The 26,648-nt window shown below is 41.4% G+C and overlaps 3 protein-coding genes across 3 annotated transcripts in view; all 3 read right to left on the bottom strand.

Annotated features, from left to right (window-relative positions):
• SLC38A8 (solute carrier family 38 member 8) overlaps positions 1-1,775 on the bottom strand; it is a 6,451-nt gene extending 4,676 nt beyond the window's left edge. The window contains exon 1 of the mRNA XM_017740819.1: positions 1,770-1,775. Coding sequence (XP_017596308.1) covers positions 1,770-1,775 — 6 coding nt within the window. The remainder of the gene's footprint in view (positions 1-1,769) is intronic.
• A 671-nt stretch (positions 1,776-2,446) lies between these two features.
• MBTPS1 (membrane bound transcription factor peptidase, site 1) lies at positions 2,447-25,104 on the bottom strand. Its single transcript, XM_008638772.2, has 22 exons — positions 24,611-25,104; positions 23,213-23,470; positions 22,582-22,785; positions 22,107-22,217; positions 20,774-20,883; positions 20,280-20,396; positions 19,260-19,327; positions 18,607-18,709; positions 17,742-17,893; positions 16,748-16,909; positions 16,055-16,199; positions 14,816-15,004; positions 14,066-14,238; positions 13,325-13,440; positions 11,241-11,397; positions 10,373-10,497; positions 9,882-9,959; positions 8,205-8,345; positions 5,708-5,839; positions 5,064-5,190; positions 4,253-4,383; positions 2,447-3,240 (listed from the first exon to the last, which is right to left on the bottom strand). Exons 1-22 carry the CDS (start codon positions 24,795-24,797, stop codon positions 3,044-3,046), a joined length of 3,183 nt encoding a protein of 1,060 aa, XP_008636994.1. The 5' UTR covers positions 24,798-25,104; the 3' UTR covers positions 2,447-3,043.
• Positions 23,322-26,648, bottom strand: part of HSDL1 (hydroxysteroid dehydrogenase like 1) — an 18,681-nt gene continuing 15,354 nt past the window's right edge. The window contains exons 6-7 of the mRNA XM_017740873.1: positions 24,611-25,103; positions 23,322-23,470 (exon numbers count right to left, since the gene is read on the bottom strand). Coding sequence (XP_017596362.1) covers positions 25,012-25,103 — 92 coding nt within the window. The 3' untranslated portion in view covers positions 23,322-23,470; positions 24,611-25,011. The remainder of the gene's footprint in view (positions 23,471-24,610; positions 25,104-26,648) is intronic.

Here is a 26,648-nt window from a genome sequence, read left to right as displayed (position 1 = left end):
AGCAGCCCCTTCAGCCCCCAGCGCGGGGCCGGGGCAGGTGGGTCCCGCGCTCACTATCCCCGAAATTATCACCACGGGGCTGGGCGGCCTCCCTCATCCTGCTGTGTTCACCCAGCCATGAAATTGCCACCACGGGGCATCACGGAGTGCCCCGGGAAGGGTGAGGGAAGCAGCTGCAGCTCACACCCCTCATCACTCGTTGGGTGCAGGGTGAGGCCAGCACCCCTGCGTATCTCCACAGCAGCTAAAAGCCCAGTGGTGCTTTTTTTGCATTGGGAGACCAGTGCCATCCCATCCCACCCCTTGCTCCACGCAAGCAAAGGGGATGCCAGGATAACAGGATGGGGTGACTGATGCTGCAGAGGACCTGCACAGAGGAGGCTGCACCCCACCCCTCAGGAATGAGGGGCCCATCCCCAACATGGGGGACACACAGCAGCTCTGTGCCACTCCTGGCACAAGCCACTGCCCCAGGGCTCAGCACACATGCCCTGGCATTGGCTGACAGCCCCTAATACATTTCTGATTTCCCAAATATGTGCCCTTCTGATCTCAGTAAGACAGATAAAGAGACTTTAATCAGCTGCTAGGAGGAATTATGGATGGCTAATTGTGCCTGCCACCTCCATTACATGTCTGCCGCCTACAGGGCTTATAAACACTTAGAAGGGCCCTTCTAAGCCTTCATTAGCTGCACACCAAAGGCTTTGGAAATAATTGGCCTCTATGACTTAGAAATTGGCCACTGGGCTGTAAAATACCAGCCACTGGGAAAGGCTCTTAATTCGGACTGGCGCTTTGATACAACTTGATTTTGGTTTCAAGGCTGCACTGGAGCTATAATCTCTCATTAGTGCTGCAATGAGGAGCAGGTCTCCTCATTAGCACCGACCTGAGAAGTGGCACCAAAGCTTTCCAGTCTCCCTCTGATGGAAGAACCTCAAACCAAAGGGGTGCAGCTCATCTCCCACACCAACACAGCAGCCCCAGACTGCTTCTCTGCTCAGTGGCTCTGGGCTTCCTCTCTTGTATTTTCCCCCCTTTCTCCCTTTTATGTGGGTGCTCCAGCCTCTGGGCTGCAAGCCATAACCTGAGGGTCCCTGTGGGTTGGCAGCTGTAGCTGCTGCTGTGTCCCGTTGGCAAGTGGAAAAAGGGTTGTTAATGTTTTACATATTATTATCTTTGTAGAAGGTACAAAAATGCAAATGGACAGTACTTGTTGCATACAAATAAAAGCACTGACAATTATGCTTTGCTACCTGCAATCCCTTGTGAGGTCTGGCCCTTGAGATTTCATACCTTTACTGATAGATTTTTTACAACCTGGACAAGTTGTACAGCTGCTGGTGGCTGGTCCTATGAGAGACCCTAATGCCACAGTAAAGATGCTGAAAACCCCCTCCCTAACATTATGGATTTATGTTCAGAAAGGGAGGAGCAAGAGGCTCCAGCCCCCCTGGGACGGCACAAGCAGCCCAACCTTGGGACCATCTTCTCAGCCTTAAAGAGCTTCCACTAATGGCTTTAAAGCAAAAGCTCAGTTGCCTTCTCTGCCATGGCAACAGGATGTTGCCTCTACCAGTGCATTCTCCAGAAGAGAAATGCTGGAAAAAGGCAACCACTCATCAAGTTAGGGAAAACTGGTTTGCCCAGTCTTTTTTTGCAGGACACCCATGCACTGCCAAACCCTATCCATGGCCACCTGGATAGGCCTGTCCCAGACTACATGGAGCCAAGTTCTGTCCTGCAGTGCCCTTCCCACAGCCCACCTCCATCTCTGGTCGTAAGCCCTAAGAGGATGGGACACTGCCCAGCAGGGCTGTCCCTGCCTCCTCTTCCTCCAGCCATGTCCAGAGCTGCCCATGAACTCACCCAGGACCATTCACCAGTGCACACTGCTTACCTGCCCAGGCTGCCATTCCATTCACAAATACAGGCAGCTCCTGGCTCCTCCTAGGAAAAGGGGCTGATTGTGAGCAATGATGAAAGCAGTCAGCAGGGAAAACCTCACAGCTTCACTACAAGAGAGAGAAGCTATTTCAATTATGGCAACATTAACTGGCACCGCATCGATGGGAAACTTGTGCCTGCATCCTTATGTAAGCCAGTGACAATTCACAGGCTTTCAAGCAGGACAAACCAAGAGAGACTGGGTTTTCATCTCTGTGACACCACATTGTGCTGTTAGGTGCCATCCCCATGAGAGTTTTCTATACAGCTCTTTGGGAGCTCTCTCCTTACCATGTGCTGCTGAGTTTTGAAGGTTTCCAGAATTCACTGTCTGTATGACTGCCCAGTTAGTACTCCAGAGGAAAGTCTGCAACTAGGAATACTGCTGGTAAAGACAAACATATGGTGGGAAGAGAGGTGACATGAAAATCTTCTTTACTCAACAATTTGCTCTCTTTGACTGCCAGTGGAAAGAAGAGCCACTTAGCACATTCTCTTTGCTTCATATAGATAACATATTTATTGAAAAATCTGCTTCACCAACAACGGTGAAATCATGATCAAAAATTACAAAACATCATGGTAGTTTGCTTTATAAAAATAAACTGCAGGAGTATGCCTCACTGATTTGTACTGGTATCTCTCAGCCCCTTCCTCCTTTAATGGTGCACGTTATACTCTTCAGCGTAATACCATTCTAGAAAATTGCATTCCATCCAAAAAAATGCACTTGTTTTTCCTTAGCAGAGGTCCTTAAAGTGACTTTTCCCCCGCCCTCCCCAACAATAAATATAGAAAATAGCCTCTAAACAAATAAATTTTAGTTTGGTCAGCTTAAAAAAAAGGTCCATTTTCCCTCTCTTGGGATATGTAGTGACTAAGCAGCCATTTAAACAGTATTCAAGTCTTTGGTGGCTTCAGCTGCTTAAAGCTGCAGTTTTATGTACAGATGATCAACTGAGGTTCTTTTTTTCTTTCCACAAACCAAAGACTATGAGATGATGTCAGGTGCACATTCGCTGCACCTCCACTGGGAGCGATCCATTGCCCCAGAAAGCAACCAAAGGAGGTCATCTTTGGCAAGGCAGAGCTTTCATACAGAAGGTGTCTTTGGTGGATGAACCTGCTGCATCAGCTGCGGTCGTTTCACGCGCGGTTTCCGTCTCTTTGGCCTGCTCTTGGCTTTGTTGATCTGCACCACAAAGAATGCCAGGACCACCATGGCACCCAGAAAGGCAAAGACAGGAATGGTCTGTCCCACATCCTGGTTGTATCGGCCTGGCATTATACCTAGAAAGGCAAAGAGATTTGGAAGGCAGCAGTTCAGCAGTTACCACGTGAGGCACGATGTCTTTGTGGTGCTAATGCTATCTACCAAAAGGATCTGCCAGTAACTCTTGTTCAAAGCCCAGGCAGCCATTAATCAGATTACATTTCAGACAGGAAGATTAACAGCTGCAGACTGATTAGCAAAAATCAGATGGGATGCTAACGCTACAGAAAAGCACCAGCATTTCCACCTTGACCTATTTGGGCACATGAAAGCATAGCCCAGATTTCCCCTGTAACAACAATCTTCTGTTTTGCATTAGAAGAGAGATGCAAACACTTGACCATAATCTTACTACTAAGTAATTGCTGTGATTCAAATCCTGATGGAACAAGGAGAGCGATTTCATGCTTGCTTGCTCCAGAGACTGTGCACATGGTGAGGATGAGCTAGAAACAAACCCTTCATTTTTACAGGTGTCTCTGGTCTAGCAGCTCAGACTGGGAAAAGAGCACATATGAGGCTTTCCAACTGCTTCCAGCTGGGCCTGCAGAGCCAAGCTTGTACAGGACAGCTGCCCACCTGAAAGCTGTTTTGAGTGCTAGACATCATTTGTTAGTGTAATAGCTTGCCCAAGGCACCATTCTGACAAACTCTTCTGCTTTTGAGCATTCACAGAAAGAATTTTAATTAGCAGTGGGCATATGGTCACAGCTCCCAAGGACAGGGGCTGCTGCTTGACCCATCAGTCTGAACAGCACCCCAAAAAACCTCAACTATCAAAATGCCCCCACCAAGATATTCCTCTCAGTATGTCATGCACACTTTGTATTGAACAAACTATTCATATGCAAAAAAAAAAATCTTCATCAGACAGCCTTTTATAACACAGCCATACCATTATTTGCATGTTTTTCTCAATTGAAAATAAACAGTGGCCTCTCATATGGTTGCACTGTGTTTTGGGTTTTTTTCAAAGCTTATGCAAAAAGCAAAAGCAAAATAGCAATTTTCAAATTATTCAATATTTACCTCCAGGAATGTCCCACGCTCCACTTTCTCCAGGGGACAAGGGTCTCACTTGGGGTCGGTTCTGTCGAAAACTGGGCAGTGCCACTTTGTCAAGGTCAATTGACAGTAATTTTTGATGTTTCCAAAGGTTGCTAGAAGAAATTTAAAGACAGAGGTGTCTGCCCACTTAATTAATGCAAGGAATTTTGTAGCAACATATAGAGAAAGTGACAGTACATGTACAACCTACATATAACTCATTAGTCTGGACCTGAATGATGACCCAATCCACTCTTTAGGTTCTGCAGTTTGCAGGCCTCCAAATTTCAATTCAGACACCACAGGGACACAACCTAGATTAGCAACTATTTACCAACAACTCTATTTCTTGCACACAGACTTCCAGAAGTAACCACCAGCAGCCCAGCAGACAAGCAAGGGCTGTGTGCTGAGCACTTTCCTTCAAGGGACTGACAAAAAGCACAAGAGACAGCAGCACTACGAGAGCTGTCCAAGAAGATGCTTCAGAAAACTCTTTCCAAGCCACACGATGACGATGGGTTTCATCAAGACTGTTCACTCGAAGCTGGAATCACTCAATCACAACACTGACTTGTGAAGTTATTTTTAAAATCCCAGAGTTTCATAGTGTAGCTATTAGGTGAGTCAGAGTTATTCACTGAAGAGGCATTAATCATTATTTCCTCTTTGCAATCTGGTATTTCTCTAGGAGAAGGCATTACAGCTGTCTCTTTCAAAAGCAGATAGAACAAATAATTTTTCAGCTGAACTCAAAAGTGAGACTTCTTCTATAAGAAAGACATATACTAACCTTGGGGCAGTTTCATTCAAAGGCTGTGGCTTGGCCCAGGACAGATGAGGACAAGCAGGAAGGGAGCGGGGTTTAGGGTCTCCCAAGTGAGCCTCAAGCACCTTTGAGTATCGATGCAAATGGTTACCTGCAACTCGCAGCAGACAGAGACTGGCTTACCCAAAGACAGGCAAGATAAGAGTTACCAACACTGACCCTGGGCTGAACAGTGTTGCTGTAAACCCAGGAGCTGTTTACAGTAATGACAGCTCATAGCTAAGTATCAGTTAGAATTAACCTAAGGGTACCTTAAGTAAGAGTCTGCACCTACCATAGCAATTAATCCAAGTTTTTCTGGCAGCATGTGAGATAAGACTGAATGCTTTATAATGCTCTGTAGCTAGTAACTAAAATGCCCCCCCCAGCAGAATCAGGCACCTAAACATACCTACTCTATGAACAGAGCATTTTCTTTAGTCTAATCACAACTATCATCACAACAAAACCCTACAACATGAACTCTCTTCTAGCCAAACAGCAGAACTCTGCAGAGCTCACAACAAATTAACCTTACTGGCACGTAACTCAAGGGGTCTGCCCCAGCCTTCCTACCCTGACAGTCGCTCAGCTGCGGGTTGTGCTTGGCTATTCATTCAGGCTCTCACCTTCCATGCGCTCCGGGAGGGAGAAGCCGGCTCCCGACGGCGGCCGCCGCCTGTTTTCAGAATGGCTGAGGCTCGGCGGCATCACCCCATAGGATGTGTACTGCAGCAGGGAATCCAGGAGCCAAAAGCAATCTGTGGATTTCACAGTCCCAAACCCCAGAACAAAATATGCATTATGCCACATTTAAAATGGCTTATCTTTCTGCTAAGGCGGCTTTAATGACATTTAGAATTACAATCCATTTTCCTGGCTCTTGCTTTTCTCCTGAAGTTCTAGGCTCACTTTCAGAAACATGCAACTTTCAACACACACCCCACATTCCCCTGCAACACACAGACACAACATTAATCTGTTCAGTCTTAAAATATCGTCCCTTGTGTACCAAACCAGGCTCTTTTGGGGAACAGGACATAAAAAAATAGGTCCCGAATACGGGAATTCCAGGTTGTGCAAGGCCATTCAAGTTTTGGCAAAAATCACAAGGTTTTTCAGTGTAAGCAAAGAAAGCTCTGAGTTTCTGGTACAATTTTTAACAGGGAAATGGAGAACCAACTATTTTTTTGAAAGGACAGAATGAACATAGTGCAAAGAAAAGTAAGAACTAGGTAGTGTTTACAGTGCAAGGATATGACTCATTTGCTCTCTCAAGCTTAAAAAAACAAACAAACAAACAAAGGAGAAACATTCTGGCTACATCCCAGCTAAAGGTACGAGCATAACCTACAGCAGCTGTGGTACAGACCAGGCTGGGAATCAACACCACAACACACTTGATCATGGTTTTCCTTCGCACTTCAAAAGCTCATGATCCCTCACTTTGAATTATTACTACCTTAATCCAAGACTACCCCTAAGGAACAAGCACTCCAGCTAGTTCAGATCACAACTCTAAAGCTTTCCTTTGCAGGAGTAGGACAATGCCTTATCAGCTATTTCCACCACACAGCTAACTATTTTTCTCAGAACTTCTGCCCCCAGGAACAGTTGGCTGGGAATGGGAGCTAATCTTCATAATCCCAGTGTTCCTTAAACCCTCACCTTTGATTTTTCAAAGAGGTCAAGCAGATTTTAAGGATTTATATTCACAAATGTTAGGAATTTTCCTCAGTTAAAGCCACCGATGTCTCTGCAGGAGACATAGCTCCTGGTTCACAATTTAAAAGCTAATTTTAAAGGATTTCCTTAAAGCATTCCACTCCTTCTTGCTTCAGATGTCACACTGAATTTAACAGTATTAGGGAGGCCACAGAGCATTATTTTCCTATTACTTAATTTAAAGCTATGTACCTTCTCTTTTGTTATGTGCTTTCAATAACCTACAGCAAGCACTAAGGCACCAATATGTAGGTGTTAGGGCAACTCACAGGAAGCAACCCAAAGGCAGATAAGGAAAAATCAGAGAACTCTTTAAAAACCCCAAAATGTATGGTAGAGAAAGAAATGAGCTACAGATGGAGAGCTCCCTTAGGCAGCAAGTTCCTTTAAACTTAAATAAATTAGGCAAGGGATGGATTGCATAATGTAGTATTTTAAAATGTCAGTGACAAAAGCTTAAAAAATTATAGATGTACTTTTCATGACAAAAGGAAAATTCAGTTCTGTTCAGTGGAAATGCAGAAAAAGACTTCACATACTGGATTACCTTCCTCCCCTCAAGCCACAGATCTACCAGCTTGTGCTTTACATGTCATGAGAAACCTAAGCAACCTCTTAAAATTTTGAAAAGTCAGATCAGACAAACTGCTAGAAAAAAGATTTTATAAGAATCAACCGTAGTGTGTGGGCAGAGAGCATGGCTTCTCTGGGAGCCACAGAAAACACACACACTCACACACTTAGTATCTAGAGTTGCAAATAAATGCTTTGACAACAAATGGAAATTCCTACTTTCTGACATATGTACACCACTTAGTTTGTGTCAAAGTAGGATAACCTGAAAATAGTAATGCACAACCAAAACACCGAACATTACCATAAATCCTCACAGGAAATACTGCAAAGGGAACAAGACAAGCTGAGGTGCAAACTCAAAAGATAAAATCCACTGTTCTATACAAACATTCTGAAGGTGTAACTAGGGAAAAAGTGAAAGGATCTTCTAATGGCCTCTCCACAACTTCAGATCAAGAATGTTTAACTATTAGTGCCTTCTACAAACAAAAACACCCCAAAAAAGCAAAAAAACCCCACAAACCAAATCCCTCTTGCAAAACAACCCACCCCAATAGACAGCCCCCAAAGCTTGTGGAACAGAAAAGTAAGTGTGTGTGGGAAACAGTCCCATCTATCAGAGGGCTATTTAACATAGGGTGCTCTTTTGCTGTAAATGCACCTCACAGCATTTCAGTAGAGCTCTGCAAAACTGAGATTAATCCCCAGTAAGGAATATTAAGAGTCACTAAAAAAACCATCTACTTCTGGTGGGGGCTGTAAAACCCCACAGGACAGCTGTCAGTGCAGGACAGTGACTCTCCCTGCGCGCCAGGGCTCACACACCTTTCTGCCGATGGCTGTCATCCAGGCAGTTGGAGTCGCCGTACAGAACTATTCTGCCACCACCTTCCAAAGGAACTTGGTAAAGCCCCAAAATAGGGACATTTTCAATCACAGCAGTCTCCTGTTTTAAAACTTCAAGACCTAAAGCAAAGCACAAATAAATTTCATAGCCTGCAGAGCATCAGTATCAATCTACCCATACCACACAGCCTGCATTTCCAACTGACAAATACAATGCTCCACATCATGTCACACATTTTTGCAAGAAGTTTTCATAACCACCATGATGTTATTGTAAAAATGAAACTGCTCCAAGACCCTGATTATAAAGTTTCCTACTGATAATAAATTTTTTTCCTTTCTTTGGTAGAGAAGAAGAAAAAACCTCACTACCTGTATTATCTTCAACAAGCTTGAATGAAAAATTCTAGTAACTTCAGCAAAAGGTTTAAAATCAAAATATTCTGCTCTTTATGTTGTTTCCATCCTTCCACAGAATTCTACAGAAAGCTGGCTTTAGGTTAAAGGTCTTCTACCTTTAACATCTGTTTCAAAAAACAAAGACAAATTTCAAATTTGTATTTGAAATTTATCCCATTTACTTAAGACACTGTGTTTAGAAAGCAGAAGCAAACCAGAGAGCTCTTCTGCTTCATGAATTGCAATGAAAAGGATTCAAGAGAAAAAGCAGGTCTAGCAGGCTGCTTGTTAAATTGACACTCTGTCTTTCTCTCTCTCACATAAGGAAACACCTAAGTCATCAGCATACAGGGATATTGTCTTTCCTTCAAAAGGCTCACACAGATGAGCTCTACTGTTCCAGAAAGTTTCCCCACTAGGTAATCACCTCTGGTGCACACTGTAAGTCAAAAATACAATGAACTCACTGATCTTCTCTGGCAGTTGCTGAGTTGTATCAGAAGCACTGCACATGCTTCTGCTCTCACACTCAAACACCCTACACCCTTCTGCACAAAACTGACCTGCAACACCCTACGAGTTCTGACCATTTACTCCTGCACAGCACTTCCTAAAGACTCAACAAATACATTTATTTTTTGAACTGCCTGCTGCCATTACAGTTCTGAATTACCCCCTCACAAATTGAAGGATATTATGATAAAAGAGAATGGAAATGCATAGAGAACACATCACTCAAGTCTGAGACCACAGGCATCCTGTATGCATAAAACTTTCCCTTGTGAGAGTTTAGCTGGTGACATTTTGTCTACTAAAATTTTCCTTTTTTACATCCTTAGATCACCACAGCTACCACAACACTCATACTAAATATGGCAATGATCAGGGGATATATTTCAGTAGCACTTGAAATTTGTGAGAAACATGAGCAAGGAACACAATTACGACACAACTCCTCCCCTTCCAGAGACACATGTACATGGAGATGTGTTTCCATACAGCAATCGCAATAAAGGACTGCACATATATACCTGGATACTGCTGTTCTATATAACAATTGTATACAGAGTCACACTGTAGCTGCCTGTTAGGCATCAGCTACATGTTCTAGGCAAAATGAAAAAATACAAAAATACCTACCTGGTCAATGTGGTCTTACATTTATTGTTTTTAGACCTTTAGACTTTGCAACTTTGCTTGCGCACTGACTCCAAAGTTCTACTCAAAACACGGAAAAAAGGACAAGGAAGCTCATACCTTGATCCTTGAAAGTCTGTGCAATGACAATGCCATCTTCTGGGAACTTTGCAATACTGCACCCTGATGCATAATTCACTGGAAGACACCACAAAACTGCTGTTTAGACCAAAAATGATGCTCCCTCTCTTTCCCACCCAACAAGGCCAGGAGAAAACATTCCCAGAAACACTGCACTGAATTTGCACATTTCAACCAATGTATTTGCAGAGAAAGCATTGCTAAGCACAGCTTTCACAGGCTCACTTTTACACACAGTTTTCAAAACTTCCACTTTAGAAGGTTGGCATTATCTTTTTTTAAACTGAAAAGCTTAATCAAATATCATGAAAAAGTCTACAGATGAAGAAATCATTTAAGAAATCATTTACAAGACTCTTTTCACTGAATTTGAGTGGTTCCCTTGACTCTTGCTCAACCTCAAACTTGCAGAAAACCATTTTCCAAACACCCCTCTCTAGCCTTTGTAGGCAATGGACTGCAGTACTCACTTTCATGACTTGCCATGGTAAAATCTCCTTCATACAGCCCATCACTAAAGGCCATATTCCAGACAGAAAGCAGATCATTGAGAGCTGGTATATTAGCACCTCCAGTATCAGGCATCCACCACTGCCTGTAAAAATTACAGTGTAACACTGTTCATTAATATACAGAATATACACCTAGAGTTTGGATAACAAAAAGTCACATGTCTTCCTGTATATGGACTTTTCCACAGCCATTTAAATAATGAACTACATCTCAAAGCCTTATTTAACTCCAGGGGCATCTGAACAGCTGTTCTCTCTGACAACAATGCTTTTGAGTAAAAGTTAAGTAATACCGATGTAAAGTTCTCAGTGCATTTCAGCTGCATGAAAAACTTCATTTACTAAAAAGAAATTCGGTCTTATGTTCTTTGTTTGGCTGAGCTAAAAATGACAGTCATGTACCCTGCTTCTCATTTTTATAATGAAGCAAAATGTCACATATTTTTTCTTTATACAATACATGGAATAATTTCAGTAATTAGGTACACAACCTGGTGATACTCTTGCAATGTGGATTTGCTTTCTATTCTGTTCCCCTAAAGTAAAAACAAGTCCATTTTTATTTGTTGGTTTTGTCTCAAATTTCTTATTTCTTTTAATTGTAAAAAGTAGAATACAGTACCAAAGGGGCCTTCACAATTATGCTGAATAGGTAGCTATGCTCCTTAAACTGCAGCTTAAGGTCAGTTCTGCTACTTCAGGTAGCACCTTCTTACAGGTAACATCCAAGTGCTGAAGTACAGCGCATCACATTTGGGATTTTTAGGGTAGTATGTGCAATTCTATGGCATTTTATTTCCCAAAGAACTTGGAAATAAGTCAATACCTTGTGTTTTCATCATAAAACTTTACTTTTCTCATCACAGACGTGTTGTACCAGTCACTAAAGACTATCAGTGAAAGTCCATTATCAACATCCCTCCTCAACTTGGTGATCTCTTCGGGAAAATACTCTTCCTCACTGTCCACCATCAGTAAAGTCCCTGTGTGTAAAAGCAGAAACAGGAGTTCACCAGGCTGGTCACTGTAATGTTATCACTATTCACACAACCCACACAGAAGCCAACACAAATGCACATTTTGCACATTATCTGGTCCCTGTGCCCTGCTCTGGCAGTTTACCTAATGAACTCATATTTAACAATGTAAATATAAGACAATTCAGTTTACAAATGTATTCAAAAATTAGTTTGGCAGAACAGGAAGTTACTTATGACTCCTGCTTGTGTGGTCTCAAGAACTGAATGCCCACATGTGTCAGGTGTGCGTTTTGCAGTTTGGTCTCACCCAAACACTCCATAAACTGAGCCAAACTGTGGCAGAGCTGGGCAATGAGAGATTCACCACTGATCCAAAGTGGAGTGCTAACGCAGATGCACCCTTGCAAGGAGGTTTCACTGCTCCACTTCTAACAAGCACTTCCCTCACTACTGCAGACTGGCAGCCAGGTAGACAGCAATTACTCTGCAACATGGTTTGATTCACCCCTTGAAAACTACAGCTGCATTCTGGTAGGCTTGACTAAAGTGCCACTGCCACTTTCACATAACCCTCTCCCACCCTGTGAACAAGCAAGCACAACCTCCTCTGCATCACTGAAAAAAACACCACCAGAAGAATATACTTTTATTCCCTGAAAACATGCTTATGTTTTTAGACTGCTTCTAAATTCCAAACCCTTTTGCCTCTCCACTTTTTGAGTCCAGAGAGGTGGTGGAATTTCCATCCTCAGAGAAAAGGCAAATCTTAACAGGATGATACCCTGAGCAACCTGATAAATCACTGGTACTGGTTCCATGTCTCACAGTTCCTTGCAAACAAGCCAATTCCACAAGTCCAGGCAGTCTGCACTTGGAAGCCTTCTGATAAAGATCCTGTAGAAATGGCACAGAGTGCACCCTCACCAACTGTGAAAACAATATAAGCTAGGGACAAGTGGCAGATAGACCACAAATCACTGAGTTTTACTCTCCTCACTTCTTCTTCAGGAAACTCTGAAAGCCCAACAAACTACAATCAAATGAGGTACAACCCAAGTGTGAATCAGAGGAGACAGAAGTCCCCTAGTGCTATTCTCTATCAGAAAACTAGAGGTCTCAGAAGAAACACTATTTTGCTACTTTTTGAATGCCTAACATTTATGTATCCATTTGCACTTCCACTGAACTCTAAAAGCAGTGATGAGATATTCTCTGAAGAATCAAGATAAACAAAAGATTACTACTGGCAGCAGTTCCAGAACTGGCAAACTCAGGAGAATGCACCTCACAGTGCACTGAAGAACATCACAGCCCAAAAGAGAAGACGGTTTTTGGAGCATGCCATGGTTAAACAAGGGGCATATGGGAGCAGAAAAGAGCACAGACAGCTTGGTCTGTCCCCTGCCTGGCCAACCTATCAAAATTCCTTCCTGGTTAACACAGAAACAAACCACAAACTGCTTTGCCATCACATACGGTTGATGACCACTTTACCCACTCTTCTATGTAATCAAAGATCGCTAAGCATAAAAAAAGAACCAGGATGGACACCTTTGATTTTAGTCTGTTAAACAGGTCATGCTTCATTTTGACTGTGCCAAAATCTTTCGGCAAATACAGTTCTGCCTTTGTGGGACTGAATACAGAGGGGCTTTTAATACACTCAAAGGCTGGCTTTGCCTCTCTTTTTTTCATGATAAAGACAGAGAATACCACTAATGCTACTGAACTCCCCAGCAAGCTTCTCCAGCAGTACTCCACACAACTAGATAACAGCACATGAATAATAAATACTCCCACTGCCAAAATATTTTTCTACTACCATTAGAATTTTTATTTGTACCCTCAAAACATTTTTGGTCTTCCAACAAAAGGTCATTTCAGGAAAAAGTTAACAGTATGGAGAACGAGGCAATTAACTCATGCTTACCATACTGACTTGCATCAAAACATGTAAACGGGGAACCAAGAACCTCAACAAAGTACCCCATGCTCCTGAGGTGCTGGTACATGTCCCTGAAGTTTGTGTGGATATGGTCACCATTCCTTAGAAAGAGAAGAGTGTTGAAGACATTTAGATCTGGCATGCAGAAATCTGATTTCCACCTTTTCGATCTTCTGAAAGCCTGTCAAGCTGCCACATCTGCATACTCCAAGCACCTTTCCAAAAGCTTATATCCTGGTCACTGACCCAATTAATCCTCACTGAGAAACTGTTGCATGATTTTTCCTATGGATGCTTCCCCTCTGCATCTATGAAAGGCAGCAGGCCAGCAAGCCTGTCCCTGCTTTGAAGACAGTCTCCCTCAAGAGACAAGGAGGTCTCTTCTTGTCTTTTAAATTGCCAAGTCTGTTTGATAGGTGAATGCTGAAGCAGTTAATAAAGTGTCCCCCCTAACTTCCTGGGAGAAATCAGGTCAGGACAGAAAAGCCAAACAAAAATCTTAAATGAGTATTTTAAAAGTTTTTCATATCATGTGAATAAAACCATAGAGCTCAAAAACAATCCTGCACCAAAAGCATAGAGTTCAAGTGCTTTTCATGGATTTCTCAGAAAAGATAATCCCATGCCCCTCTGAAAAAGGCCAGAACTATGGCATTCAGTAAAGTTATCCCATATCATTAACACACAATCAAGAAGTACTGATTTAATAGAACCTGAGATAAATACCAATCTAATGGATCATTCTTCATCCTCAAATTATCCCTGGGGAAGTATCCTGGTGGATAACGGAGGTTATGATATTGATCCCAAAGGACTCGCTTACTACGAGGTGGAGTAGGAATAATCTTCACTTTTATTGGAAGCTTCACCGTTGAAGTCTGCTCTGCACCATTCTTAGACTGAAGGACAGAACAAACTACAGTGAAATCCTTTCTCCCCACAGGAATCAGTTAACCATGGATTGTGAAAGACAAAAAAACTGGAGGTACCAAATCTACTTTTAGTCACCAGTACCAGCTCCAGAGACAAAGAGATGACTTTTGCCCTAAATTGCTGCAGTATTTTTTTCTGCACTCAACAGTTTATAATTATGCCCAGAATGTAAAATACTTAACATATGTTACAACTGATCTCGTTTAATTGCTCAAAACCTTAAAAGTCTCTCAGGAACAATTAAGCACAGTTCTAGAAGAAACATATTTAAGCAATCTTTTTCAAAATACATTAGTTAAAATTTAGAATAAACAAATGAAATTATGTCATTGGTCCCAAAGAGAGGTTTCCTGATTCTAAATTTTATGCAATTTGCCTTCAATTATAAAGATCATTATTTGTAGTCTTCAATTTCCTGACCCCAATTTAACTTATGCTTCAAATGACAGGGCTAGAGCAAACCCTCAAAACCAAGGTATTTGTATATCAAAAAGCAGTTTTAATAATTCTTGACCCAGAAAATCCAAAACACACAGAACTTACTTCATTTTCTGCAGGGGATGATACTGTGATCATAACATGACCCTGAGCAATGCCTTCCCAAGATGCTGCTTTCTTTGCTACAGAGATGGAAATTGCCAAGTATCCAGACCAAGGCCACAAGACAGGGGAATAGGAGAAAGCCACTTCAATGTTATCCCCATTTTGGGGAAGATAGGGTTGCCAGTCTGGCTGTGAAATGAAGAACACAGCACATTGGTAGAACAGCATTTGCAATGACTGCTTTCTGCACACACAGCCCGCCCTCCTCCTCTGCATGAATTAACAAATACTAGCTCTTCTGAAGATTACATCAAATTTAAAAATGCCCCCCAAGCCCAAAACTTTGGTGTTGTGTCAGTGAATCAACCCAATCGCGACAGCTTCCATGACCCAGACTAGAGGCTTTTCAGAGGCAGGACTGTGAGAAGCTGCCCAAGTGAAGCTGCTTTAACATTCTGAGATCATGTGCAAAAATTTATTGGCAAGAACACAAGACTGCCTTTTGGTAACAAAGCAAGCTAGCAATGTAACAGACACGGGCCAATTACACCAGCTGTGTGTATTACCATGAGCTAATTGTCCTGGGTAAGAGCTTCAACGTCCTTTAATGTAAGCTTGAATCTAAAGCAGACATCAGGAGTCACAGTAAAATGTTGAAATTAGTCTCATTTACATTGGCTGGAATTACAGGACAGGTGTCTTGTTTAACTTGTATCAATTCTCAAATCTATTCTACATTTAAACTTACTTAATTAAAAGCCTCCCTAGCCAACCAACATGCTCAACACCACTGGTGTGAAAGAACAGGTTTGGCAGCAGAGTCTGGTTAAGCTGATAGATTCAGGTCACTCTGACCCATGGAAAAGGCATGATTTAGTGTCAGGATTCTTTACTGAGATCATTTATGCTCCAGGATGAAAAAAAAAAAAAAATTAGGAAAGCCGGTCCAGATGACTTTAAATGCTATTAGAGAATACAAAGAAATCTCTAAGTACATCTAAATTCAAACTGGTTTTGCAAAGATAAAGTTACACACCCTTGAAACCAATGCATTGCTTGAAAACTTGTAGACAGCTCGTGTCAAATCCTCCAAACTGGGTGCACCCTTTAATCAAACATTTTGCATCTCTTGCTCCCAGCAGTGAGGTTTGTTCTACAAAAATCATAGCTAAAATAGTATTTTCTGGGAAGGTCTTAGCAACATTAACAGTCAGAACTTGGAACAATGTTAATACTTACCTTGTCTACAATTCTCCCTGTGACTCCCATGCCATTAAGGATAGTAACATTAACAATAGTTGGCATCCCTCCATAATATATGGGCTGAGAACAATAGGGCCACATGTAGGGACATTCAGTTAAGTCAATATAGCTTGGACTCAAACTACAGCAGGACAGAGGAGAGAAGATTTGAAGAGAAAAAAAATAATCAATAAACAGAAGAAGAACGTGCCACTACATGTAACTATGAAAAAGTTTCAGATAAACCATGCCAGTCATAGTTTTCCAAGCTCTCACCTCACTTCCCAAATATGTCTCAAAATCTTCTTCCCTTCCTATTTTTTTTTTCAAGTTTTGTGAAAAGATTTTCACACATAAAAAAGGAAACTTCTCAGTACAGGGAGAAGGTTCTTAGTCTCGAAAGTTAAAGCTTAAATACTTTTCCACTATGTTCTTACATTATTCATAACACCTAAGGGTACAAGAGAAAATGATCACCCCCTACACTGCTATAACTTAGGCAGAAAAAACTCGTGACTTCTCATCCCTTCTCTTGTCAAAATCCATGCTTCAGATTAGACAAGATCTCTGCAAGTCCTCACTGTTGCACAAGCACAGATTGCTCAACTGAGTTACACATGCATCACCTGCTCTCTTATACAAAAGGGCAAATTATAGTGTTCCATTGATTAATTAAGGATTAAAATTAACCTGGCCTGCGGTTTATAACTGTTGAGGATCTGATAAGCTCTGAGAAGATCCAATTTGCCATGTCCTTGTTCAAACATGTTGACTCCAGGAAGTCTCCGAGCTGATGCAATCAGGGCCTGCTTCATACTTGCCGGATTCACCATTTCACGCTTTTGAACTGTGCTGAAACAGGAAAAAAGAGATCACAAAATTCGTTTGTTGTAAAATTCTCTGTTCATATTTGTCTATTACTGCTTGATTTCTCATGATAGAAATGTAGAAGAGGGACGAGTTTCTGATATATTTCTCTTAAAAACTAATAATGCATGAATTTTTCTCCTTACAATGTGCTCTACGACCAGCAGTCATTACAATCAGGGCAGTATCTTTATATGCTAAATAAAATATCTGTCTTCCAAGGGGGAAAAATAGCTCTGCTGTTCAAACTAAAATGCACCATTTTTTGGAGGAAATACTACAGTGACTTTGAATTTTTTGCATGTTTCTCAAATAAAGGTTTTTCTCATCCATATGGAGTAGCAATGACAACCACAGGCTACGGAATTGCAGTTCCCACTGTTCTTCAGTGTGCAACAGCTGACTGACGCAACAGGATAGCAGCCATAAAATCCTGCATCCTATAAAATTTACAGGTACATAGATAATTACCTGCTAAAGGTGCCTTCTTTGAGCAGCTGCTCTTTTACAACAGTTGAAAGAAGCTCAGCAATGCTTAATTATTAAAAAATGTGACAAGATTGCCTCATAGTACTGTTCTCCCTAACTATACTCTCAAAGGCCTAACTATTATTCAAAGCAGTTCTCAAGTTTTTCTTATGAAACATAGAGATAACCAGACAAGGTAATGTCTCAGGCAGAACAACAGTGATTTTATCCTCCAAGTTTGTTTTCCTACATCTAAACACCATTTAGTTTTACTTGATGGATTCCTTTACAGGGAACTTTATGACCCTCCTGATCGGCATCTTTCTAGAGACTTTTACCTAAGACTTACCTCACTAACAGAGTGACAGCACCTGCCACCACAGGAGATGCCACACTTGTCCCAGAGAGGGAACGGCATCCACCTTTCATACCAGACCCTCTCACTCCAGAGCCATAAGTAACAATATCAGGCTTCACTCTGCCGTAACCTCCAGGCAGCTCCTGTGAAAGAAAACAAATGGATTATTGCCCTAATGTAAAGGAACACTGATGGCTTCATTTGGGCATTTAAATTAACGGCAGGTCATTCAGAAGTAAAATTAGCAACTAAATTATCTGAGATTCAGCATCACAGAATAGCAACTAACCTAAAGAAGGACTCAAGCTGTTTAGGACAAGTTCCCAACGTTACTGCTGATCAGTATCTCTGCTGAGCATGAAACCACTGACAAAATGAGAACCACACTGCTACTTGGCTACTTGAAGAGAAACATGTGACAGTCCCCTTCATCAAGATCACAGTGCAAGCCCATCTGACATCACATATACAGCAAACACCACCTCAGCTCCACAGGCAAGTAAGTGCAATGTCACATGCAGCATCTGGAAATCCCAGGATTTTTAAACTAAAGGACAAGAGCAGGCCTCTGTGTTTGCAGATTGATGAATTTATAAAACATCCAGTTCCTTTTGATTGATGGTGAAGACTTGTCTGTGTGGTTCAAAAAATGTCAGTAGTGGTCAGGACTAGAAGAACATCAAGCCTCTTGCTTAAAGACTTACAACTTCTAACTATTCTGATCTCTGATGAAATCTTTTTTCTCACTGGTTACTCCAACACACATCTACATAGGACTGCCCATTCAGAAAAGGTTGCCCTTCCAAGGGCCTTATTTTGGCTGCAAACATGAGTGGCCGTCATCAAAATCTCTTACCCAAGTGGTCATTCCCCTAGATGAAAAGCGAGCTATATTATCTTCAAAGTCAATGCCACCTACTCCAATCACATCCATCTGGTCAGCAGGATTATTTAGAGTCCTAGAATAAGTTGGGAGACAGGAATAAAAAAAAATTAAAACAACATCCAAAAAACCAAGATACAGTCATAAGTTTATCCTGGTAACCGAAGTGCTGCCATCAGATTTTTGCAAGATACTTACATTTCACAGGTGACAGCAACTTATCAGGCAGTTACTAACTCAGTAACTATCCAACCATGTAGCTTGAAGACAAAACAAATCTATTTCTAGGCATTCATTTTAGAAATACACCACTAATGCTCTGGGTTGATCCCTTCTCTATTGCTTAAGTCCAAGATCAGTACCCAAAGTTATCTGCTCACTCTAACAGGGAAATGTCAGCTGGAAGCACTGCCATTCTTTTGCTGACTTTCCACCGTTTCAAAGAAAAACATTTAGTTAAGTATTTCACAAAATGCTAGTAATAAGGACAGTGCAAAGAGTTTAACTTGAGTCACTTTCTAAGATTAGAGAAAAAAAGGAGAGAAAATTTCCTGACCAAGCACAACTACTTCCAAACCCACATAACAACATAGTTGGTTCTCTTTGAAGCGGTTGCTGACACTCACCCATATAAAGGGCCATCGTTGCCAATAGCAGAGACCATGATGACATTGTTGGCAGTAAGCTCCCAAACCTACAAAAAACAATGTTTACAATAAGGCTCTGCCACCAAGAAAGAGACTTTTCTACCAGACATAACTTCTTTCTGAGCCTTACAAGATACATCTCCCTGTACATCTAGTATTAAGCTCCAAACTTTCTTAGGATGATGTGAGCAATAACCCAGCCTTGACAGCAACACTGCTGACAGAACCTTCTAACAGCAAAGGAAAAATTCTTGTCTGTAACAAAGCACTGCTGATGATGAAGTCAAGTAATTATGATGAATCCCTTCCAGTAGTATTCTGGGGAGTACAGTGAAGTGACTGTCAAACTAAATTTCAATGCAGGTTATCATAAAAAAAACAAGGAAGAATTTATATGCTTCAAACCCTTTAATTGCCCTTTACTAAGAAAGACTATATCCTTTATTTGAAAAGTAAATTAATTCACTTAATGCTTTTGAAGGCCAGACCAATAATTCAGGGAACTATGACATCTACAAAGACAAAAACCTAATTCCATCTTAACCTGAACCACATGTCTTGGAACACAGCTGAATCAACTACCTGCACTTTTTACCTATTTGTTCTTAAATTCACTAAAATCATGTCATACGTGTTTTTTACCATGAAATAAATTAACCATGCAGAGATTAAAAAAAAAAACAAAACAAGAGTGGATTTCAGTTAAGTGTCTTCTATTAAAGGTCCTTTTAGTTGGCTGCTTGGGAGTAATTTCCTAGCAGATTATCAAGCACTTTGTTAAATGGCACTTTCCATAACTCTGTGAACATCTGGATTGTGCTTGGGGTTAAGTCATTCCTTATATATATTCTTAAAAGCCTGTACACTGTACAAAATTTCTGTCACACAAATGCAACACAGAAACTGTCAGCAGGACCAGACACAAACAAGTAGCTCTGCAAGTCCAGCATCTGTGTGAGAGATACAAACATTATGCCCACTTCAGTTCCTCATACTAACTTTGTCAACAAATGGATGATCCATGAAGTCTGGCCCGCCAATACTTAGATTCAGTACATCTATCTTCTTTAAAATCGCATAATTAAAAGCATCCAGAAACCAAGATGTATACGAGACCTATGTAAGAAAGAGAGGGAAGAAGCTACTATTAAAAAAATCTAGTGATTTCATGGCAATACAGAATTTAGACAGAGAGAAGAAACAACACCAAAACAGAGCAAAAAAGTGACAATGGTCTTAAATTTCTAGTGCTCAGTACATTTGAGTGACTGCTCTGTGACACAAAAGACTTCCACATACTACTTCTGAAAAATATACCAGATTTGGAAACTGTCAGAAATCTTGAAGGAAGTGTCTTATAAATAGAAAGCTGCATCCTTCTCACTTATCAATGTCCACATTTATGAGTGTATGCAATACTCCCAAAGGAGAGGATTAATACAGCATTAACCTGGAAAATTTTGCAGGAACTGAAACACATATAAAGTAGCTACCTGATTATTGGTGAACACCCTGAAAATGTGCAGTTCTGCATTTGGAGCAAATCCCTGGCATTCCCTCATGCTGGCTATCACACCTGCTACAAAAGTCCCATGGCCTAAACCTATCAGCAAGAGAAGAAAACAAGATTATACATTAGAAGACAAACAATTTCATTGCCAAGGATTTTTACCACTGAACATCACCTATAGCAAAAATCACATTAATTTAACAGACTTTACAACAAACCACAAGTGCTGGGTTTAGTCCCAGTCTTTTTGAACCATATTTTGCTACCAGGCTCAGTGGGCACAGAATTCGCAGCACGCTGTAGCCAGACAGCCAGCTGATGAAACGTGGGTGATACATTCTCAGTCCATCCACTCCTGATTGCTACCAACGAAATCATGACAGAAAAAGAGTATTTTGGAAAATGCAGCTCATTCCAAAGTCAATGTATTTTAATGTAGATTTTTTAAAGGATTTTTATCCTAGTCTGCAATAACCAAATTTTGTTAAGCATGACCAATGAGACAAGAAAACACTTTTTTCTCCTCTCCTCAAAAAACACTTTAGCTTTTGCTTTATTGGACTCCCCACAATATATTTCTGTGCTCCTAATCTGCCCGTCCAGCAACCCTCTGGGCACAGAACTAACAGAGCTACCAAAAGCAGGTGCTGCAACATAAAGAAATTAGTATGTAAAAAAAACTATGGAGGTGCACACAAGACTGAGCAATATAAGCATCTACCTTGAACTCTAGGGAGATTCAACGGGCAACTGACCCACTGACCCAAACTGTATGAAGTTAATAATCTGTGAAAGCACGTGGTCAGGGCAAGTCAGGGTCAACATATGAAGAAGGAACACAAACATACTGCAGAAAATAAAAAGTTCAATTATACAGAAAAGCTTTACAGGAAGGTGTCAAACTCCGATCAGTTTAGGACTGCACAGTAAGGAAGGAAAATGCTGTCCCTCATCAGTATGGAAATATGTACCACTGTGAAACAGCAACATGAAAAGGAGTAGCAAAGAAAACAGCTTTGTGGGGTTTGCTCTCACTGCCACCTTCTCTGGCAATGTATTCACAGGTGCACAATAACTTTCTGCCCTGACATTTTTCAACAGCTATTATGGAGTGTCACACATGACTCGAAGGAGACTTAAGTACCACACTCTTGGAACCTTAATACTCCCTGCTGAATTTGGTAGAGTACAAAGTGCTTGGGACACGGCAAAATTAAACTTTAAATATCAAGATACACAGTTTTAACAGATGTCAGCAGCAGAGCAGCAAGAACAAAACAGACCAGGAGTAGTTGGAAAACTGCACAGTAACTCACCGTCATCCAAGGTTCTCTCATTAGTCCAGTTTGTTCTCTCCTTTACATTTTTGAAATGTGGATGTTTCTCACTCAGACCAGTGTCAAACACTGCTACTCTCACACCAGCACCTATTAAGAGAAAATCATTGCTTTTTCTGATTCAGCTCCATAGCAAAACCATTCTATCAAGTTAAGAGAACTTTCATTTAATGTAGTAAGCAATTTACAGTCTAAGTCAATTATAGATCTTAAACTCATATTCCAATTCAGAAATTCAGCCAAAGATCATAAACATGACCAAGTTCTCCTAAGTACAGTACACACAAACAAGCACTCCGTAAATATACAGTGCATTTCAAACCAAATAATTGCTCAACCTTTACAACCTGGAAGCCAGTGAGAGGTTATCACACACAAGTCAATTAGCCTCTCCTCACACTTCACTTGTTTTTCCAAGAAGGTTATTGTTCTCAGGCAACAAGCAGAAGCATACCTGTGTAACCCATTTGCCAGAGGACATCTGCCTGCAAGGTCTGAGCAACCTGGCGAGGGATGGCTCTCAGCAAACGCCTGCTCGAGTGTCGGCCTGTGGCATGCCAGAAGCCAGAACCCAGAGAAAGACTTGCTCTTCTCAAGGGGCGGGATGACTGCCACTTTTGAGTCCACCTGGTTTCATTGCAGTGCAGCATTGGATCAGCTATGTAGAATTAGGATGAAGAAAATTAAAAACAGCATGAGGAAACCCATAAAAGAATTGATTTTTATGCAAACTTAAGACATCATACTGTTACAAGGAAAGTTTTCGATTACTGAGTATCCATTTTTTCCAACCAAAATCAGTAAAAGCTGCTGGTTTATCTACTATGGATACAGAGGTCCATAGTGTCAGGTAACCGACTGCTGCAAAAGAAATGTTTCTACGTTGCAGATGGAAATACACCATGCATCCAGAAAATGTGTAACAAGACCCTAATCATTTCATAACCAAAAGAAGAGATTTCTGTTCATTAAAGAGAAACTGAAGGGTACTTCTCATTTATGTAATGCTAAGCTGGTGGTCTGAAATAAGGCTAAGAACACTTTTCCAAAACAGATCTCATGCAACCACACAGAAAATAACTTACACTCCAAATACTTGAGTGACCGAAAGACTTTTCGCTGAGGTGTCACACGCTTGATGTTTGGATGATCTTCCAGTGTGAGGACTCCATCCTTCTGCTTCTCATTGATCTGAATAACTTCAAAATCACTCGGATAGTCACTGGCTGGGTTGTTGCGAGGTACAATCCTCCAGTTCTCAGTATCACTACTTTTTAGCGCACTTGAAATAAATTTACTTCGAGCTTTAGCTGTGAAGTATCCATTAAAAGCCACAATATACTCTGGAACAAGAGCACAACTTTATCAGAACTGGTGTTTAAGCAGCTTATGCATGCATTCATGTTGTAAAGTCTGAATTTTTCTTTTCTTTACTCAGAACAAATAATCACAATTTGAGGCACTTTTCTGTTGCTTTTACAAGTTTGCAATTTATTTCTGCACTACATAATGGGAAGGGATGGGGGTGTTGCATCAGGAAATCTAAGAAATATGACAAAAACCTTTGAAAGGAAGGTAGCATTGTAAATATCATGGAAAGGTGAAATGATGTGAGAGGAGCAGGGGTGAGGGAACAGATTTCCTGTCACAAACTGATATGCTAATTCAGTGTGTTTCTTGACAGGTATGGTTTAAAGACTCAGCATGGTACTGAGCTTTAGTGCAAATTATTGACACCAACTATGACACGCTCAGAAAACAAAGTCGGACTCAACAGTCCAGTCCTTGATCTGCACCAGTGATTTGTGAGCAGGCTCAGCCCCAGCTCACACCACCACATTCACCCTGTTAAGGCTGTGGCCAACTACGCACACACGTCACTCCTGCCACCCTGCCTGCAAGCACCCAGGCACAGCAGAGCTTCACTGCAGGAATACTGCAGGTTCCTGAGGCAACACGTGGATGCAGGGTCAAGGTGTCCTACTGCTGTCCTCTGCCATCTCATCAGCAGCATCTGCCTCACTCCGCCTTTCACCTGCTCCCTTCACAATTATCTGTCATTTTTCCATGCAAGTATCGCTTCCAAACTTCTTCTTTAACAAATCCAGAGACTTCTTGCTTTTCTCACTCCTTCAAGGCTCATCTCTGTGGTTATATTCCATAAAAGAGCCTCAAGCATACCACTGGCCAGGTCAAAACAAACAGCTACTAAACACACCAAACTTGCCCACCTGAGCCTTCACACTCCATTTTCACTTTTAACATTATCTTGATTTCCCTCTCCCCTCTCTTGTTATTGGAACACTGTCTCCAGCTAAACAAAGAACCTTTGAAAAAGTGTTCCTCTTTTCGAATATACAGAATTCAGCAGATGACGTGCTTCTACAGAAACTGTGAATGCTACAATTGCACAAACACCACAAATCAGTAACATACACACGAACATGACATGGGATTTTTTTTGCTGCTTAACTCTTTATTACCATGCTCCACGACTGTTGAAGTGAACTCCACTTTCAAAGTAAGGCGAGAACATCCAGGACATACGTGAGCCTCGTGAGAAGAATTTCCTACTCTGGTACCAAAGTGTTTTTTGCCACAGAGTAAAATAACAACCAGAACAAGCCAGATGTTTGCAAACTTCATGGTCATAGAAGAAAATGGTTTCATTCAAAAAATTCCATATATTCAAATCACAATTTTCTTCTTTATAAACTAGTTCATTTTTGTTTCAGTAAACGTTGCTTTCACTGTGCTGATCAACTGGATATTCTTAAAGCTGGATCCAAAATAAGTAGAGATTTCATGGTCTTTTCAGGTCAAGCCCAGTGAACAGGCTCATTTCTTTCTCCGCTTCTTCTCCATTTTGCATTAAATGATTCGGTCACTCAGGATGTGGCAGCTGAGTCCTGTACTCCATTTCTGATGGCAAAGTTAACTCCCTAGAAGAATTAGCAATGCTGATTGCAAGCCAACCTGTAAGGCAGGGCAATATAGCAAATAATTAGATGCATGTTTGTGCAACTGTATAGTCTGAAAATCACTCAAAAAATACACCTTTGGTAGATCGTTTTAGAAATAATAGGGAAAAAAGTTCCTCATATTTCATTTAACAATTTTTCACCAACACTCAAGCCCATCTCAGACCAGAGTACATGTGAAACACTTGGGTATTAACCTTACAATAGAACAGGCAACAACGACCACCAAACTCGACCACACTTTGCATTAGTGGAGCAAAGAGCTAAAAATGACACGTATGTGCCATGGCAGGGAAAAAGTGCAAAATAAAACACTAACGTGATAAAAGAGTCCATGGACACTTAAAAAAGCATGCTTTTTTTCCCAATCAGAAACACGGCAAATAGAAGTAATGCTACGGAACATCATTTTACAGAAGGAGAATTGACACAAACTCTATGCCAAAGCCAGGTAAGGACAAGAGATACCAGAGGAGGCAAAGCTGCAGTGACTGTGCTTGAAAATCTGTGCAAAAAACATCTTCCAAATTTTTTTGAGCTAGGGTTTGTGTTACTAAAAACATGGGCACCTGAGAAAATAAGAGCTGATTACAGCATGTAATAATGTGAAGTTAAAGGAAGGTGTTGAAAGTGTTTTCCACGTCGAGGGACACCCTCTTCCTCTTATGCTCCAAAGTGCATAATACATTCAAGAAAAATTGCAACGCTTGTATTCTTTTGAATTCCAAACATTCAACCAGCAACTGAGAGATAAAAGGCCATTAAAAGATAAAGAAAGAGAAACTCATGTCTGGTTTGTCACAGCACCTGGAGAAGAACAGAACTATACATTGCAGCTGTGAACAGGACTGGAAAGCAGGAGACTTATTAGGGGATTCACATGATTTAGGAGAATGATGGACTGACCTCACAGCACAACAGATGAGTCGAGTCTGAATGCGACAGCTGTTACTTCATTTTAATTTAACTTTATTTAGCATTATCAAGTATTTCCTTGTAATAGAGACAGAAACACCCTCTATTTTTATTTGACTGACAACACCATGACAGACTGGGAACTGCTTGTGATTATAAAGTTTCCCCTTCATTCCTAACTCAACATAGCTACAGTGCACTGACTCCTGGCCTTGGCTGAGCTCTGCCTGACTTACCATTTCATCGGTTAATAACCCCTATAGCAATAAAATAAAACAACCATACAGATGAGCAAAATAAATACTCTGACGGCTGATAACAGGTTGTATGTAAGCACGATAACGAAGCACGATGGACACTAAGAGCAAAGGAACAGCACGCCCACAGGTTTATTCTGTTTAACACCCATACCGTGAGGGGCTGGACGGGGCTCACACTTGCCAACTTGCCTCTGTCCTAGAAGAGCAACGCTTGGAGTCACTCCCTGCTTCTCCCGAAGCGAGGGCACCCCATCCCGAGCACTGGGCACGCCGCACGGATCGCCGGTTGGAGTGCATCAGCACCGTCCCGTCCGGGGAGCTCTGCCGGTGCCACGAGAGAGCCAGCGAGCCCGTGCCCGGTACCG

Source organism: Corvus brachyrhynchos, unplaced genomic scaffold (genome assembly GCF_000691975.1).
Source record: "Corvus brachyrhynchos isolate BGI_N302 unplaced genomic scaffold, ASM69197v1 scaffold26, whole genome shotgun sequence".
Classification (NCBI taxonomy): Eukaryota; Metazoa; Chordata; class Aves; order Passeriformes; family Corvidae; genus Corvus; species Corvus brachyrhynchos.
This window is presented reverse-complemented; position numbering and strand designations above follow the sequence as displayed.

Coding starts and splice junctions, on each gene's coding strand:
- MBTPS1 (XM_008638772.2), bottom strand. CDS start 24,797: ATGAAACCATTTTCTTCTATGACCATGAAGTTTGCAAACATCTGGCTT. Junction 18,710..19,259: donor AACGATGGCCCTTTATATGG/GTGAGTGTCAGC, acceptor AACTTATTCTAG/GACTCTAAATAATCCTGCTG. Junction 8,346..9,881: donor ACAGACTTTCAAGGATCAAG/GTATGAGCTTCC, acceptor GCTTTGCTTTAG/GTCTTGAAGTTTTAAAACAG.